Below are 20,615 nucleotides of genomic sequence, written 5' to 3' on the forward strand. Positions count from 1 at the left end.
CTTTATTTTACGACTTCGCTTCGCATAACTAAAATTGTTTGGGTTTCTAAGAGTCAAATAAACAAATTAATATACAGTATACAGTATATATGTAATATTCACGAAAATCCTAAAAATTTTTTCAAAATTTACTTAAAAATACTAATATATTTAAAATTTGTACCATAAAAAATGTTGTATAGTCTTAATCCTGCCGATATCTGATAAAATAAGACAAATGATCTATTAAATCGGTGTGATCGAAATAATGTTACTTTTATAAACAAGGCGATAGATCGTCTCTAAGATATATTTTAATACAGTTAATAAATACGTTTATTAAACTCAGTTATTGTCGTCATAGTAGACAGAAGCAAACCGTTCACGGTCGGGCGATGTTATTGTTAACAAGGATAGACAGTGTAACGGAGCGGGAGGGACAAACCAGCACTACACTTCAGTAAATCGACTTTCAGCAAATGGATTTCATCCTACGAACCGTAAACACGAATGGTATAAGCATTTACGAAGTTCAAATTACTCGCATCAGCTGCGTTGTGGTGATAAGCTTCCAGTCAAAGAATATATTTTTGTATTTAGTTCTAGCACGATGAAGAAAGAGCTAGTGAATTAGTATTAGTGCTAAACAGTGAGTAAAAGCAGAACACAAGAACAGTGTGTCTTCGTTTTAATCGAGACTGTAAATAGACTTGAATAGAATTGGACACTTTATTCTGTCAAAAATCCTTATTAGTAATTAGGTTACGACTTTAATTATCGTATCGTAATGTTCCATAGTGTCTTACTAAAGACAAATTTATAAAAAAAACACAGTGCGTGCGTACAATGTACGCATGTCAGAAGTGAAACTTACTTACCTAAATTACCTTAGCAATAATTAATTTACAAACAAGACCAAATGATCATTATGTACCAGTATATTATGATCACTCCATGTGTTTGTATATCTATATTCACACTGTATACATCCTGTATACATGCTAATATTATTATAAATAAAAAAAAATCGTTTAATGTACAAAACGTTATACGACATAATTGCCATCTAAATTTCTACTCTATCTAAAATATGTAACTACTAAACGAATACAGCAACCAATTTGTTTACGTTTTCTTGATGTCCCCTTCTCATTCTCTTTCAATTGATCTCAGTCGCTCTCTTTAACAAAAACGCTGCAAATCTTCGTGACGTTACATCCGTAAAAATTTCAACCTCATGCGCCTAAAGAAGTTTCACTTCAATAACTTGAATAAGTTATTGAAGCTTCCCCCACGCCCCTCCAATAATTAAGACTTAGCATAGCGTATAGGTATATATATGTTTTAAGTTCATTCTTCCGTTCTTATCACTCATGTTAATGTTTGCTTAGGGATACTTTGTTTCCATTTGAAACTTTATATTATATTGCAACTGCACTTAAAAGTGAACAATGAGCACTCGACGTATTGCACTTACTTGAATTCCTCGGCTTGTGGTTAAACTCATTAAATACCGCTTTATGGTTCCGTCAGTAATAAAGTACGTTATAGTCTAGAAGGAAACATGTCTCTGCTTTATTGTGCTGCACACTTCATTCTAGTTTTAATGGTTAGTCTGTCAACATAATCTTAGGATTAAACTATTGTTAACCAAGAAAATGTTTAAAAGCATCGGCGGCCCTAAATTCAAAGGCAATATCGGGGATTGGGGAAGTGGTGGGGACCCTAGATTGCCGTGTGTGTAGGCAAATCTTATCTGGTTACTTACTTCGTTCTGGCGAGCTCACGATTTCATCCCCACCACTATTGTCCCGATATCACCACAAATTTTAGGGCCGTATGGAGGCAAATCTATTGGACATATCCACGTTTATCCAATGTAATACAAAGCAAAACAAAACATGACAACACAAAATTTATAAATTAGAACGACAAACATACTAGTAGTTTTATCTACTTGCACTAAAGATTATTATAAAATATACCAAGAGTGATGTTAGTTCGATTTGTGGGGTTCAGGACAAACAATGGTTTGCTAGCCTTTGATTTTATTGGTTTTACTGTTCAGGCTAAATCATTAAAAAGTTTACTCCCCTCATTTATGGTTTTATTACATTGTAGAAACTGGGGCGGTTATATGTCTTTTAACATTGTAAACAAAGTTTGAGAGAAAAAGACAAATTAATAAAGAAAACGGACAAAATAATATTTATGTACCTATAATGTTTAAAGAACTTTATTTCTCATTACAAAAACAAAAATATTTTATTTACATGTGAAACTTAATATTAATATATATATATATACGAGCGAGATACACGTCGCCATTAGCCGTCCCAATTTTAGTCAACTATGTTCATTCTAACATGCATCTTTACTGCTTTTTTGAATTTTTCAAACACTCCAATATTGCGAATTTGAGATGGTAATTGATTAAATAATTGCACACCCACATACCTAATAGATTTCTTCAAATAATGAAGTTAAATAATACCTATGCATGTTAATGTCTAAAAAGAGATACAGACAGTATCTCTTAAAAAACATGAAAATGAACTACTTACGTGGCTCAATACAACGATAACAGGTGAACAAAAGACAAGAAGTGTTGAAATTCTCGGGGGTACAAGGCTTGCGCTAGATGGGCAGATAAAATTGCGATCGCGGCTGACAGAAAAATCTGGAATTTTCGGGAGGAGGCTTTTACATTTTGTTTGTTATAGGACGAAATAAACAGTGAAAGATAAATAAATTGAAGATTTAAACTGGTGCTATAGAGCCACCAGCTACAGAGAAATACTCTAGTAGCGATTTGCTAAACAAATTTTCAATTCAATTGTTATTATTGTTATTTAAGAATTTTGTAAATAATGTATTATTATTATTTTTATGAAAGAAGGTAAGCGGACAGGAGGCTCATTTGATGTTAAGTGATACAGCCGACAATGGACACTCACATTTCCGGAAGGCTCGCAAATCCGTTTTCGGCCTTTTAAGAATTAGTTAATGTTTTCTTGAAGGACGAAAGACGTCGAAATGAAATACTTCAGTGGGCCGCTGGTTCTAAATATGTAGTAGAACTGCGTGCTGAATACTACCTTAAGAAACACTTATTTACTTACTTATGTTGTGTCGTATTTGTATGTATATATTGATTTACGTGTCCTTATAGACATAAAGAAATAAAACCATATGAACAAAATTATAGTTTAATTTGAACATCGAATTGCACAATTTACTTTCCATTGACATTTCCTATGTAACACCTATAAAAATACACAGTTCAATAATAAGTATTTACACCAATGGGCTCAAAGTTCCTAGAAACTATATTGATGTAAACACTTCATTTAACCCCTTACTTATAAACGTGTTTTAAATATAGTTTTATAAGGAAAGGGTTGTTTTGTTTATACATAAAGATTAATACAAATTATATATAGCACGTTAGCAATGATTCTCAATATGTAATGTGTGTAGTAACTATACAATATTTAGGGCCTGTTTCACAATGTATGGATAAAGTACCAAATAGCTATGCAACACATAAATTATTCGGAAGATTAAACTTTCGAAGAAATTTCACGCTATCTGACAGTCGTGAAACGCAAAAATACAGTTTATCCTACCAATAAGTAATAAATAGCTTATTTGGAACTTATCCGGACGTTGTGAAACAGGCCCCTAGTATCCGTTTGTCAAAATCATGTTACAGGTAGGTCGCTTGTAACATGAGTTGTACCATTCCATTATTTGTTTGACGGCTCGAACGTATAGGTACACTGCAATATGTATTCTATTGCGATACTATTTAGTTCCAAACTATTACACGCGTATTATGTTTTCCATAATATAATCTATTTTGACTTTTTTTATTACACTTATTTTATGTACAAGCCGTAATACAATTATTTTTACAACATTTATTAATCACTATTATAGTTTCTTGCGAACATTAGATAAATGATTCTACACAGTAACAATTCTTATATACAATTTATCAATACATAACATCGGCCTGTATGTACATATTACTAACATGTATACATTCATGTCACAATTTCTACATAATATCTACATACAATAAGCTTAAAGCTGTCTATATGTCTGTGACAACACGCTAAGTATCTGAAACAAAGAAAAACAAGATTAAAACTTTATATCCAATCAATCAAGTAACTCCCAAGTTAAGGCCTGTTGCTATAGTAACGACCTTTAAGCTTCATATGTATGTATATAAAGATATATTATGATTTATTTAAAAAAGTTTAATTAGCTGTGTCTGGCAAGTACGTCGTCGCCCTATTGAAACGGAGGCAGGAGGCTAGCAGCAGTAGGAACAGAGTATATGAAAACTTAGTTGCTCAATACAAATGATGAAGGTTGGAGGTTTAATTTTAATAAAGTTAATAAAGATTTATATTTATTTGTCGTAGCGTCGTAGATATCAAAACAAATCGATAAAAATCATTTTTATTTGTGTAATAAAATGTATACTTATGAACGCCAAGAAACACATATTAAATGCTACTAGTACTACTAATTTTACATTTACTGCCTCTTCTCAAATTAAGGGCGTATAACAGACGAGATACGATTTCTACGTTTCTCGCTGATTGCAGATAGAACTTTTCAAATCCAGAGTTTTTCAATTATATAAGAAAAAGTTTTCTCGTTATATTATGTCAGTGTAGATATTTTAGACTTAACTGTAATATACTATGTAAATAAACACAGTATATGCCTCTTTTTTATTAGTTACAATATATATTTTATTTTCAAACTCCACGAGAGCGATAGAGACAGCTACCCCTGTTTTATAGTTGCGCGTGATACCCTATGCTTTCGAAAAAATATCAAAATTTCTCTTTGTAGATGTTTTCCTGTAGACTCCGGCAATGATAACTACATTTTTGCTCAGTATGACTTATTAATATATCATGTGTTTAGGTTTAGGTTTAAAGACACTTATTCTCATAAAAGACATTAGTCACTTACATGAGAACACTTATATGCTAACGATACAATTTTTCACGTGGTGGTGGTGGTAGAAATATTTTAATAGTGCCTTCAAGATTTTTTAATAATTTGCTTGTTTTGTTAAGTAATTAAATTGCGTATATCATATTCTGACCAATGGCCGCAAATATATTCTTTTTTTTAAACTCAACAAGAGCGATAAATACAGCAAGCAACATATGAGATATTAATGATTATTATTACCCAACTCATAAATAAAAGTATGCGTCTTTTACGTTCTAGCCGCGGAATGTTTTGAAACGCACGTGGAACACGTGAATGTAATCTGTGGTTGAAGCTGTAAAATTATTCCTGTATTTTTATTGACGCATCTCATCTGATTTATTATATGGAATGGTGAGTTATTTTAACAGTATTTCACTACAATAAATCGTGATTCATACTTTTTAACATTTATCAACTCCAGCCATCAGAGTCACACTATCGTAATAGTTATGCCCAATGAAATTGGATACATTATATCATAGATCAAGTGTAAGGCAAATAACTGGTTAGCCGTATGTGCCTTATGCTAGTTACCTTGCGATATTCTTCTTCACCTTCAGTGTTAGTTTGTGAGTGTAAACCTGGCAATTAAAACTCTCTCATACGATGAAGGAAAACATCGGTAGACGACGTGTAATAGGCATAGCAGACTCTGGCACAATCTACTTGAAGGTATGATTTTTTTATAGAACAGTCTTACCCGATGTAAAGTGATACTGCAGCCCATAGATAAGGCCAGAAGGCGCGCGAGTTGTCGGGTGTCGTAGTTTCAAAAATGATTTCTTGTATGATCCTAAGACGAATTGGTTTGAAAATAATTCCGTTTTGAGTTGATTCAAAAATGCTTAGATAACGACGGACGTCTTCCGATGAAGAATCTCAACTGTAGGTATTAATCCGAATAACTCCTATGATAACTCTCAAATGTGTAAGCCGCTACGAATACAAAATATACAGTTGAAATGTTTTTGCTTATTACTTATTTAGCAAATTAATTTATCTCGTAGCCGTATCGGGTTTGAGTAATATATGGTTATAAACATGACCAGAATATATTATTATGACGCATAGAGTCACGTTCGTTATTATACGAGTCAGGGCCGCTAGGTTCTGCTTTCTTATTTTGATTAGAGATTTTCGAAAGCATTTAAAACAAAAGACAAATTAAAGCTCAGTTCGGATGAATTAAAAAGACCTCACCTCGTCTTTGTTGAGAGACGATGATGTTGGCCAATCATAATGAAACGAAACGAATCTTTACTTTTGTTTTACATTCTCCGATAAAAAAAATATTAATAATTAAAATCTTTTCATTTCGGTACTTATAAATTCTGTATCAATGTTTATGGTATATCAAACAGGCACGATATGTTTTGATTTGTTTATGAATAAACAAAACAAATATAATAAAGCTTCCTAGCGCTATTAAGTGAACTGTATCATAAGTGAGTCCTGCTATTAGATTAACTGATTATTAAAACGATAATAGAACTTGATATGATTTATGAATTGAATTAAATCAAACACTTATGAATATGTATTCACTGTTTTGTTTTACGTTTCTCAAATTCCTAAGCAATTTAGCTAAGCAAATATCTCGGATATCGGCAATTCTAAGCAAACATGTAACTGTTTTCGAGTTTGCGTAATTAAAGCAGTAATTTGCGGGGAATTGGGATTAGTAAACGTTGCCTCTTTGTTTACCTTTAATGTTTTTAAACGTGGACTTACCTCACCCATATGTTGAAGATTATTATTCATCATGAGGAAATCTATCTCGTAGATACAATAGTGTACGGATCAAGGCTTTTCAAGGCGAAAAATATCCCTATAATTTCGCAAAATCCGTATTTTTTAAATTGTAAGAGCACGGATTAATATTAAGATCTTTTACTCAAAGCTCATAAGAATTCTTCGTCTTTGATAATTTCAAATGTTGCCATGGCAACCAGCGCTTCGTTACTTAATTCTGTTTGAAAGAGTTTCGCAGCAAAAGTACTGATGAGAGTATAGACTATATAAAATACAAACAATAAATATTAAAAAAAAGCTACTACAATCTTTCATATTTTAATATGAAACTTTATTGATCAAGCAGCTCAGGCAATGTGGCTTGAATTTGGCTCGGCTTTAAAGTTATTTTGGAATATAACTTTAAAACTTAAAAAAAACGAAGAATATTCATATACTAACTAGGTAAGAATAGGTGGCGTTAATATGGTAACATTTCAAAAGAATAATCATAGTAGTTTGAAAGGACTTTGTATTCGGCTAATAAATAAAAAAAAATCGTATCAATTATCTGTCAACTTAGTTTGTCGTCGACCACGTTTGCGGAGATGCAATCCAGGCATCACTTAAATCATGTATTAAATTTATAATTTGTATTAGACTCGAAACACATATGTACAAGTTGACTTCGTATGATAAGCCTTTACAAAGAAAAATTTAAAGTAGAGTCAAATTAGGGTCCTTAAAGAAAAGAGCGTACCAATTCTTCAAAGGCCGGCAACGCACTCGCGAGTCCTCTGGCATTGAGAGTGTCCATGGGTGGCTGTATAACTAAACATCAGGTGAGCCTCCTGCCAGTTTGCCCCCTGTTCTATAAAAAAAATATACGACCCCAGGGATGTCACATGCTGTGTCCACTAGGCCAACACTGCTCTACTTTTTACAGTTTAGTTATGTTACCTAATTGTATGTACTATAAAAGCGAAAAACTGTTAATAAATTAATAACCTCTTGTAAAAAAGGGTTTGTTTTTTTTTTAAGATTGAATTGAGTTCTGACATACAAAACATTCGATTAATTATTTTTGTACCCTTCACAAAAATTCACAGAGTTTTTGCACGTCAAACGGCAGAATTTAGTTATTGAATCCGAAACGAAATAAACCTGACAATAGCTGTTTCTGACAAATATACGCGGGAACGTCTGCCTATGACGGGACTGAAATATTACATTTTTTATCTAAACAATGATGTAAGATTATTGGAGTGTGAAACGACTACTTCGTATGAGAACTATGTGTTTGTGTGTCTAAATTGTACACATGATACAAATAGGCATACTCTTTTCTTATACTGCTGTTGCTTATATGGGTTTACGGGCTACGTTTAAATAAAGTTAGCTATTTATGTTTTTTTCGATTGGATAACAGCATATTTATAAATTAGTTTAATTACAATCTTAAAACTGAAGTACTTTTTCGTCTCAGTCAAATAATATTTACGTCATAATAAAAAGACAGATGATGTCTCTTAATTAACCTTACAACAATTTCATTTTGCCATATCACTGATTTATTTATGAATAAGATGAACAAGGAAGGAACTGTAGGTAACAATAGTAATCGTGAAGTAACCAACCCTTTAAAGAGAAGAGAAGTCAAAATTTAATAGCATTGATAAATAAAATTATATATTTAATGAGAAATAATTATACAAGGAAATAGGTGCAAAAGCCGTAATGTAGGCGTTGGAGAAAAATGAAGAAAGCGTACGTCTAAAGATAAATAAAAAAAACTGATGATGATGAATGTAAACCCGACTTTAAGATATAGGTCACATCTAAATGGATACAGAGTAACAAACTCCAATTCAATTAAAACAGTTGAAGATCGATTACCTTAAGGCCAATAAACTTAGTAAATATCTAAGATCTATGTATGTGATGCAAGTAAACAAGCTTTAGCATCCAAGCTCTTAAAGCTTACTCTAGAAGATGCTAGACAATCACGGTTCGCTTGGGATCTATTTGTTCTGGAAATTGAAAAGAAAATCAAAAGTGCTTTTAATCAGTGTAGACTGCCCACATTTATATTGTAATATCAAATCACTACTTTATCGTTAAAAAAGTTATTCTTCGAAATGTCCAGTACAAAGACAGGACAGACTGATTGTACAATAAAGTATTCCGGCTTATCTGTATTTGCAATATATTAAGATAAAGCCAACAAAGAATCGTATTAGTGATAACTAGAGAAGAATAAAAACAATGTGAGAAAATCTATTGGAAACGCGAGTGATAAATATCTATGATTGCTATCAGAAAATGGGCTTGGGGTAAGATCAAATATATTTTCTTGTTCCATTGTTTTTCAATATTCACTTTTATATTATTTCAAATGGACTTTTTTCGGATTTGTTATAGACATATAAATTTATGCATATATTTTAATAAGTAATAGTAATAATAATAATTCATTTGAACATTCGCTCGATCCGAAGGAACACATCGTGAGGAAACCGGCTTGCGTTAGACCAAAAAAGTCGGCGGCTTGCGTCAGGCACAGGAGACTGATCACCTACTTGCCTATTAGATTGACAAATGATCATGAATTAGATTCGGTAATGTGAGGCCCAGATTTTAAAAGTTGGTACGAATTTATACAGATAATTGTCTATCTAAATCCCATATTAATTGATCTCTCAAAATACACTAGATAGACGTTTCTAACATACTACATAAACTAGCTATTCTATTATATCTGATTCAATACAGTCTGATATTTAAACTATATCATTCAACTTTTAGTATCAAAATATAAACGTGACATATTTAAATTGATTTATAGCCAATTTTTTATTACACAAATAATGAAATCCACTTTATTGCCCAATCGATTAAAATAAACTTACATCAAGCTTCGTGAACGTTAAACATCTGGAATGTATGTAGGTGTTCAAAGAAATAATAAAAGCTTCGCGATAAATTACTGTGTATCGAAAAATTTATAATAAATTATTATAAATATTATTATAATATAAATATTTAAGGTACAACATTTATTTTATTTTTATAATACGGGCAAACGAGCCTACGGGACACTCAGGAAGGCAGTCATCGCAGCCCATTTTTAATGGGTTCGTTGCTGGCCTTTGAGTGAGTATTCAACTATTCAGAACGCCTTCCATAAGTACACTGCAAACATATTATGTATGCAATAGATTTTTTTTTATTGATTTGTTTATTTATTATTGAAATACATCTACATTTTATTTCATAATTTCGAAACTCATATTATATTTCATAATTAATAATATTTTTTTAAATATAACGTTTAAAGAACTTTATTTATCATTACAAAAACTATTATTTTTACGTGAGAAACATCGATTGAGATGCACGTTGCCATCACATTGGCATAATTTTAGTCTAATAAGTTCATTCTGATATCTTTAATGCTATTTTAAATTGATAAACATGCTAATATTACGAATTTTAGACGGTTATTCAAAATTGCACACCCTCATTATTTATAGACCTCTTCAAATTATTAATTAGTAATAATATTAAATATATCTTAGGTTTTCTTTTGTATCTGAGAACTTCTAAACTAATTTTGTACCGGTGCAGTTGTGAATTTATTTTTAAACCTATACAATTAAAAAACCTTATATAAGAAGGAAATGTATCCAATTAAACATTTCTGTCAAGATAATTAATGAAAATTAATTAAGTTAAATACTTAAAAAAATCCTTACCAATATTTACAGCGCAGATACAATCGGCTCCTTATCAGATGAGACTACAGTCTTATCTACCAACATATACATCTTAACACAGTCTTCGTTCGGACTTGGGTTGTCCTCTGGCTTCTCATCCGGGCTCACATTGTCAACATCATCTTCGTAAACTTTAACTTTATCATTTAATTCTATCCTATATCTAACAGAAGGCATCTTATTTACGGTTGAAGTCAACAGCGATTCTTGAACGGTTTCATTTCCGTTACAAGTTTTCTCCGACCTATACATTCCTGTTCTATCGGATTGATTAAAATTCCTTTTAGACTTCGTCACTAACGCACCGAGACAGGGCAGAATTTGCTTGAACTCCTTACGAAAGTTCTCGTTCAACCATGCATACAGAAACGGATTGTAACATGTAGAGGACATGGCTATGAAATGCGCTACGAAGAACAGTACCATATAATACTTCCAGTCTTCGGCGAACGAGTAAAAATCACTACTTATATTAATTAAATTTAACGGGAGCCAGGAGAGGCCGAAAATAGCAACCATAGCAATCAACATTCTGTTTGTTCGTCTTTTTCTTTCTCTCTCGGCGTCTTCTTTTTTACTATTCTTACTTCCGGGCCTCGATTTCAATCTATCATTCAATTTTATACTAACACACGTATAACAGAAAGCCATTACTATAAATGGTATCACGAATTGCATGATAGTCGTTACCGCGCCGAAGGCTTTCCGGATTTGATCCGATGGCCATTTTTCTGCGCAGAAAATGTCTTGTAGGGTCATATAATAGCCATAAGGAAAGGTTACCGATAGAGCGAAAACCCATATAAATATAATGAGTCCAATACATGTCTTTATCTTCATCCGGGGTTTGAAAGGATAAATTATTACGAAAAACCTGTCAATGGCTATAGATGTGAGTGTTAACGTGGAAATGTAAACGCTGCAGCCTTGGGCGTAAGGCATGATGTGGCAGAGGGGACCACCAAACACCCACCTGCCTAGAAACGTATAAAGGGGAGTGAAGGGTACTGCAAACACGCATAGTAATATATCAGATAGCGCTAAGTTAGTGATGAAAAGATTAGTGACAGTTTGCATGGCTCTGTTCCGGATGACTGCGTAGCAAACGAGGGCATTACCAAAGATGCCAACTGTGAATATAATTGTGTAGGCTGTGCAAAAAGCGGCTTGAATAGCTTTGTCCTCGATCGGGTCTGGCGGGACTGTAATGTTCTCATTTTGACTGTAGTTGCTATATAACGATTCGTTGGTACTCCATTCGGTCGGCATAATTTATCGGTTTCTTAACTTGGCATCAGTGTGAGGCGGTTGATGTTGGCATGTTTAAGCAGCCAACTGAGACAGATCGGTGTATTTGAGCAAACAAAGTGAGAGACGTTCATACTGTTTGTTTCAGTTCTATTAGCTACTCATGCGTGCCAATTGTATTCATTGTGGTACTTGCTTATGACTTGATAGCTCCATCAACGCCAAGATATCTGAAAACAAAGACAAAAGAGTTAATTTGTGTCTTTAAAAAGTAATGGTGTAATGTGTATGTTTACGTATCATTTCGTAGACAATTAATTCGGTATCTACTAGACTTGAAGACGCTAAGCCCAAAGAATATTTTTTTAACTAATTAGTCAAATATTTGAAATTAAAATAGGTTATTATAAACATGGGGTTGTCGTTTTCAATATTACCTATCTTGTTGTAATAATGTACCACTATGTTGTAATAGTATGTACCACGCGTACATTCCAACTTGGTTAGCAAAGCGCCACTACACACTAGCGAGCTATATAAATAATTATTAAAGAAATGTCTATGGAGGTAGACCTATTTGTTTGTACACTGTCTGAATTCACAAGAGTTGCTTGCTGTTAGAAGATTTAGGCACATAAGTATAATTTTTTAATGTTTTTTTATGTAGGATAATTGGTGTGGGTATTATTTTGGCGTTCTATCGAATTAGTAGTAACTGTTTAGGTAGAATAATTTAGTGGGTAAATAAATTTGAATTTCGCGCCTTCTCTTCTTAAGTGTGTTAATAATTTGTTTTTGCTCTTTACTCTGTGATCATAACCAGCCGATGTATTGTTTTCCAAAATAAAGTCTACGTTATTTCCCACATACAAAACTACTTGTTTCCATGAAATCTTTACATATCTACTAATATACTTTCTTGAAGGAACAAGTAAAACTCACGTATTCCCTAAGGATAAATTGACACCCTTTTTAGTATATATGGACCGTTTTCCTTTCAATTCAGGTCAGGATATGTCTTATTACCAGACAATAGCCTGACACAATTTATATTCCAGTCCATTTAATTCGAATTTACATTCTTGATTCTATTCTGATTTAAACGTGTATTACATGATCACGCACATCATTTAGTTTGAATAAACCGTACCATTTTCTACTGACTGAAAATGATTGTTAAGGGAATTCCAATTCCATTATTTATAAAATTATTTTTAAAACTCTCAATTTCCTGAGGATATTTTTAAAACTTTCAATTTTCCTTACACCTGATAAAGCAAAAATTTATTAAACAGTGGCACAACAATGTTCTTAGCTCTTGGCCGTATTGTTTATATCACATAAATTCAAAATGTTGGTAATATGTAATGAGTATATTAAAAACTGCGTGCGTACAAAATAAGCATATCAGAAGTGAAACTTCTTTGTAAATTAATTATTACTAAGGTAAAAGCCCCAATCATCATGTACCAGTATATCAAATCAAATCAAATCAAAATTCATTTATTCAGTCCAGATGCGACCTAAGGCATGCTTATGAATGTCAAAAACGTTTACAAAATTCGCGAAAGAGCAAAACTACGCCATCCGTTCGCAAGACTACCAGGAGGTCTTGTTCTGAGAAGAACGGGCAAGAAACTCAGCAAGTTTTATTCTCCCTTTACATACAATAATTCAAAAGAAAATGTCATAAACCACAACGTCATTTAAGTTACATAAGTAAAAATAAAATACAATCTGTTCTGTGATTTACCACATTCACCATTACATTACATTCCATTACATTACATTACATTCACAACACTTCCAAGAGAACAAAGCAAATTATAACAATTTAATTAGACCTATTGCCAAGCGTTTTTATCTTCTAGGTAGTCATTAACTGTGTAGTAACCTTTACACATTAAGGTTTTTTTAATATGTGTTTTGAATCTGTTGAGAGGCAGTTCCAATATTTCACTAGGAATCATGTTATAGCAGCGTACACTTAGGCCTATAAATGAATTGTTTATTTTCTGCAACCTGTAAAAAAATATGATCACTACCATGTACTTGTATATCTATATTCACACTGTTTACGTGGTAATGATAATATTAAAAATTAAAAATCTGCGTTTACTGCACAACACTTTATGCGACAGAATTGGCATCTATAAAGTTCTAATACGTAACTACTAAACTAATACATCAACCAATAGTGTGAAATTTTTCTCGATCTCTCTTTCTCAATCAGTATATCAATCAATATATATATATTTATACTAATTAGTAGGAATTACTGACCCAGTTAGGGTTATACTTTTAATAATACTACTAACTATACGTTAATAAGTTATACTTTATTATTGTCAAAATATTATATGGCATACAGCCAATATATTTCAAAACATTTCAAATGCAAATCCAGACCATCGCTGGTACATGATTACATTAAGTTAATAATATTGAGTCGTTAAACAAGAAATGGGCTACTAAATACACAATTACGACCCGTCAATAAACACTATAGTTTGCTAATTAATCTGACTGTGAAGGATTCCTTTGACTACGAATATTGTTTAGAACTTCAAATATTTACTTGAAACGGTGTTAATGAAGCCACGCTATTTAAAATTCTGTATTTGGGACTCGGGTTGTATACGTTTTTGGCAGGTCTTGTTTTTAAACTATGCGTATGACTCTCATCCATGAGGTCATACGATCCCCGACTATGCAGTTATGGACTTTCTATATATGCGTCGAACATGTTCGTACAGTAAGAGCGCGGCTACACTGTGGTACACGGTATTGTAATTTGTATGGATGACGTTGCGGCACCGTTCCCGCATGGTGTGGCCGCGGTCTAAAGGGAAACATCGTGAAGAAACCGGCACGTCTCAAATTAAAAATCAACGACATGTATCAGAAAGCCAATTACCGAGTGGTCTATGAAAAAAAATATCAATGAAACGGTTGCAATCTGAAGCCAAAACCATTTTCGTAGCGTCAGCTAAATATTTAAATTTTAGGTTTGTGCAATAATAAATTCCTGCTCATTCCTGAGGCCATAGGTTCGATTCCCGGCTGTGTACCACTCCCTCGAATGGTGAATGAAAACATCGTGACGAACCCGGCTCGCTTGTCGGTTATATTGAGAAATTGTCATGAAACAGATTCAGATTTTTTTTTATAGAACAGGAAGCAAACGGGCTAGAGAATCACTTGATGTTAAGTGATACCGCCGCCCATGGACACTCTCTAATGCCATAGAGCTCGTGAGGGCATTCCCGGTTTTTAAGAATTGGTAGGCTCTTTTCTTGAAGGACCCTAAGTCGAATTGGTTCAGAAATACTATATAGAGAATTTAATATACTCATTTTAAATTACCAAAGTTTTAATGTATATGATACAAATAAAATGACTACTTTTGTCATTAAAAGAGATAACTAAATAAAGATTTATTTACAAGTAACGTTTTACAAAGATTCCAATATCACTAACCCACGGAAGATTTATTATAAATCATTATTTATTAACATACAAGTTATATAACATTATATACACACATAATAATTTCGTTGAATGAACCAGTCAATTAATCTTCGACCAATAAAGACTAAGAAATCATGTGAACTAATGTAGTGATTATAATTCAATCTGCTTAGTGGACCATCAATCCATTTCTACAAGCGCTATTTATTTTATTTTATTATAGGAAATAAGTTGTTAATGCATTTAACTACTAGATTCCAAGTTATACAAGTTAAACTTTGACCGAATAAAAAGCCAAAAAAGTAAAAAGAATATTACAAATAGATAAAAGTTTTGTTAATTTAATCGTTTTAGGTGATCTCTTATTACAGGTTACTTAGGTGATTAGTATAAAGGTTCTCATGAAACCTGTCTTGCCGTTACGGTTAGTTAATTGCTCATAAAAGTATGATTTATTAACTCGGTGACTAGAAGACAGGGGCGCCCAAAATCACGAAGGCGATATGACATTACTCTGACTTTGCCATATATTTTTTTATATCTCGCTGTTTGCCTTAAGGGCCTTTACAGCTTAGCTCGGCCTGAATGGGCGGATTTCCCGCGACTCGCGCAGGGGTGTCTCTTGCGAGACTCGAACCGGCCGTAGCAGGGTGATCAATCGCAATCAACCATAGGCAACTAGGTGATAATCCTCCACTGCCTGACGCACACCGTGGACATATAGGGTTCACACGATGTTGTAACCGTCTGAACACACAGAAAGAAAATCCGATGGTACACAGGCGGGGATCGATCCTACGACCTTAGGATTGAGGGTCAGAAGAGGCCACTAGGCCAACACTACGCAAATAACAACTATAGTCAATATAATAAGCCGATTAACACGGTAATATCCAAGTTCTATCGGGAAGACGATATAGAATACGGATTTAATTAACGACACTTCCTTAGCAACGCAATTATTAATATAAAGTGGAGTTTCAGCAGTTCACAAGTCATTTGTAAGGGTCAAACGTATAAATTAGCCCCAAGACCCGACAAACATCCGTTTTATATACAGCCTCCAATAGTGTCACAATAAGTCTTTTAAGTATTACAATTTCCAGGAAATACGCTTTACGCATGTATTTTGATAGTTATATTATTTTTATAAAAAAGCAATTTCTTGCTGCTATCTAATCTGCTATTGCTTGCTCTTAAGAGTTCTTAAGAACGCAAGAGCTTCTGCCACGCACCACGCTTATCATAGCTTTGTTGTTAAGTAAGCCCGCAACGAAAGTCTTAATAAATCATTGACCGAGAATTTTCTCGCGTTAGGTTCATTTTGTATTTTGTGTAGCAAGAGTTTTAGATGTGCCGCCAATTCACAAAAACAAATGACAAATGAATGCAATATTTAGGCAATGACAAATGAATATAACATTAGGTTTTGGTAACCAAATTCAAAAAAAGTTTTCATTAGCAATGTTTCTAAGTGGCCAGTGTAAACATTTTTAGTGTTACCCACGTACTAAAACCAATGTTAATGTGTAATAAATCTTATGTGGTTATGTGGAGTAATACGAACTTATGATTAAAAATAGTAATACTTTTATGTAGCCGATTTACAAATCTAAATTCTATCGATGACAATTCTTATTCAAATATGCGTGAGTTTTATTATGACAAGGGTCGGAAAAGGAAAGCCGTGCTATTTTTCAATGTCATATATACTAAAATTTGCGTCATGTATACTAATAAAGTTTGTCACTGTAGCAACAAATAAACACCCTCAGACCAGTAAGACCACTCTATGAAGCCTAAGTACCCAGGAAGTTTCTGGAATCCGGGTAAGGAGCTAGGTTTAATTAGCCAGAACTGTATTCACAACGGACCAAATGGGACTTAGTGCGTATACTGAGTCATACATACAACTGTAGTTGGCTAAGTTTAATTAAATTAGTAAATAACCTAGCCTCAGCTGAAATATTCAAGGTACACGACATAATTTGTTAGTAACAAAACTATCCGTACATTAAATATTTTATAACCCACCCTGGTGGTTTGTAGAAGCCTATAATTTGATCTGAAGTTGTTTTAATTAATCATTCTATGACACTTTAATTATACATACAATCGATTTGTCCTTGTTCAAAGTTATCAAATAGTTGAGACTACACGTTGCTAGTGATAAAAAGATAATAAATTTATTTTCACTTTGCTACTAACCAGTCTTTTGCAGGCTTATTAAAAAAACAGCAAAAAAGAAGAAGTGCGAAACTTAATTTATAATTATAATATTATTATTGTTTTTTATAGACCAAGGGATGAATGGGCTCACCTGATGTTACGTGATATCCCCCAATGGACTCTTTCAATGGCAGAAGATTCGCGAGTGCGTTGCCGCCCTTTTAATAATTCACACGCTGTGGGTAGCATGTTTCACATAGTGTTGGTACGTGGCGAAAATTGCCTTTAACGACGCTTAGTATTTTTTAGCTCAGAAATAACGTATTCTGCTGCCCAACTGAAACTCAGCTGCAATAGCATCTCTTCGCAACATCAAGATGTAATACAAAAAATCGGTTGTCTGTAAAGTCGGTTTACTGACGATAGTTGAACGTGACAACGTCATAAGAAAATATTGATGGAACGGTTGCATTTTCAAAAGAAAATTTTAATTTTATTTGTTTGATAGATATTTTATATTGATATAGAGAAGGAGGTAAATGGAAATCACAATTAATTTGACCAAGTTATACTTATTTGTACGTCTAAATACATTTATTTCAATTTATTTGTCAACGCGATTGTGCCTCTTTGTTGCTCGTTCCGCGCTCTCGCCTGCACTTCAATGGAACGCCTCAGAGCGAGGTAACGCTGCATGAGTCATGTTTGTTCGTGCGTGCAGCCGGCTCCATAGAATTGTACGACGTTCTCACGTCAAAAGCCAATGAAATCTTATTATTCTAAAAATAGAGAGAAGGAAACATAAAGGTTTATTAAAAATGACGTCAGCGACACCAAGTTACACAGTAAAATTATGATTTAGGTTATAAATTCGTGTACGTTGACTGTTTGCTTACGTTTGAAAAATAAGGCTTTTTATTAATTCACTTTTCCGGCAATAGATGGCATTATTATGGCAATATTTGAAAACTAAATAATTATAGCTAATAGTAATCAAATAAAAGTTGCAATATTTTGCTCAATACGATTGTTGCATAATACTTAAAAGAATTGTTATATATCCCTTACATAAGTAGACCATATATCGCCGCTTGAAAAATATTTAATGATAAGTAGTATTATTTAAGTATTTAACGTAATACTAGACGTTCAAAAATCATTCAATTTAAATATTCTGCTTGTAAACTACGGTTATCACTATGAAAAATATAATATTAATACTGCAGCAGATAAAACATTCGTTTAATATAAGGTCGTACTCAAAGCCATAGGTTTAAATGTATTAACAGCATTGTACACAAAAACGTTTTCGGCGATAAGATAAATGCGCAAACAACGTTTCATACACCGCTGAATAACTTCTACAATATTTTGCAAAGCCTGGTTTTGCGACCTGCTTACTTACCACGTAACTACCACCTTTTAAACAAAATAATCTGTGGCAGTACTACGAACAATTTGTATGACTCAAAACATGTCGAAAAGAGTAGCGAGGAGAGTTTTTTATTCTATTTAACATCTTTTCTGTTGACGTTCACGAGACAGTGTAACTTCGTCACCTACGTGAATAAAGTTATTTTGAGTTTGAGTTTGAAAACCAGATAATTTGCGGCAGTACTACGTATTTAAAATAAAGTTTTAAGATATCGTTAATCTATTTTAGAACCTGAAAAGCCCTGAAGTGCTCTGAAAAGCCTTTTGGCGCGTAGTTCGCTAGCGCATGGGCGTGGAAAATTCGGACCACGTTGGGAGCCGTCACAGGGTACCAAGTATCTAAGTAGAAAGTTGTTTATAAGCTTAGCGGTTAGAATAACTTTATTAATATGATTCAGGGTATGACGTCATCGCAGTGATTGAAGCCGTACAAATTAGGTTTTACACAGCAGACCTTGTTATAATAAGTCGAAATAATGAGTTGAGTTGAGTTGAGAACTAACAAAGAGAAACAGGAAGTAATTCTTTAAAGTTAGTAATATTTTTTTGGAAAAGGGATACTCTTCTTTAATAATCTATCTTATGTTTCATAATAAACGTGTGTTTTTTTTAACTTTATGATATAAACTTTTTTATATTTGGCCTTTAAAATGAAATAATTACAATTGGTAGTTACCAAGGCAGTCGTTACAAAAGAATTCTTATATAAATAAAAATACAAGTCATCTTAATAAAATGTATACCGTGTATTGATAAAAAGGTTGAGCATAATATTAATACATCATGTTTTGAAAAGAAATCCTAGCATTGCTATTGTGACATAGTTCATTGTTAATGTTATAAATGTAAAAAGTAATGATGGCCAAAAAAGATTTGCCTATTTACAAGAGAAATTGTTTATTATATTTTGGCTTATTTTATTGTATTGTATGGTGTATAAAAATAAAAAAATAAATCTGTGGCTCTACAACCTCAGATTTCTGAATCTGTCATGATCATTTTTAAATCTAATAGGCAAGTAGGTGATCAGCCTCCAGTGCCTGACACACGTCATCGACTTTTTGGGTCTAAAACATGTCCACGATGTTTTCCTTCACCGTTCGAGCAAATGTAAAATGCCCATATAGAAAGAAACTCCATTGGTGCACACAGCCGGGGATCGACCCTACGGCCTCGGGTATGGGAGTCACACTCGCACTCGCTGAAGCCACTAGGCCAACACTGCTCATGTGGTCCCTGGAGTATATAATAATTAACTTATTTCCTCGCTATTAACTGTCTTAGATTTTTAATTATCTAGATGAATATAATTATAGAGGTTACATAGATAATAATGATCTAACCAAATATTTATCTTCAATGTATTTCGTGGATATACTTAACGCTTGCCTCAATTTCTTGCTGACACATTTGTGTGTGAGAATAGTGTTTCCGCAATCATGTCAATCAGTATGTTATATCAATACTAGACAAATACATAACTTTATTAACGCCTTTAATTTATGATCTACAAACGATGTTGAAATACGAAATGATAGTGTAGTGTTTACACAACTTATTCGCGCTACAATTCATGTTTCTAGTTTTGTAGTAAAAAATTGGCATAATAAAACCATTATTACTGATGAATAATATTATTATAGATGGCTCTAATATTACGTGATACCCAGAAGACTAGGATATTAGTTTAGTGATTTAATTTGATTAAAATTACTTTGTCATAAATCATTTATTTATAAAGGTAACACATTGTACACTTAAGAACGTCAAAAAATATATATT

General features: G+C 33.0%; 1 protein-coding gene across 1 annotated transcript in view; it reads right to left on the minus strand.

Moving 5' to 3' along the window:
- Positions 1-3,172: 3,172 nt before the first annotated feature.
- The window catches only part of LOC111002119 (prolactin-releasing peptide receptor-like), a 55,119-nt gene continuing 37,676 nt past the window's right edge, over positions 3,173-20,615 (minus strand). Inside the window, exons 2-3 of the mRNA XM_045627909.1 lie at positions 10,491-11,989; positions 3,173-4,107 (exon numbers count right to left, since the gene is read on the minus strand). Coding sequence (XP_045483865.1) covers positions 10,497-11,780 — 1,284 coding nt within the window. The 5' untranslated portion in view covers positions 11,781-11,989 and the 3' untranslated portion in view covers positions 3,173-4,107; positions 10,491-10,496. The remainder of the gene's footprint in view (positions 4,108-10,490; positions 11,990-20,615) is intronic.

Source organism: Pieris rapae, chromosome 4 (assembly GCF_905147795.1).
Source record: "Pieris rapae chromosome 4, ilPieRapa1.1, whole genome shotgun sequence".
NCBI lineage: Eukaryota > Metazoa > Arthropoda > Insecta > Lepidoptera > Pieridae > Pieris > Pieris rapae.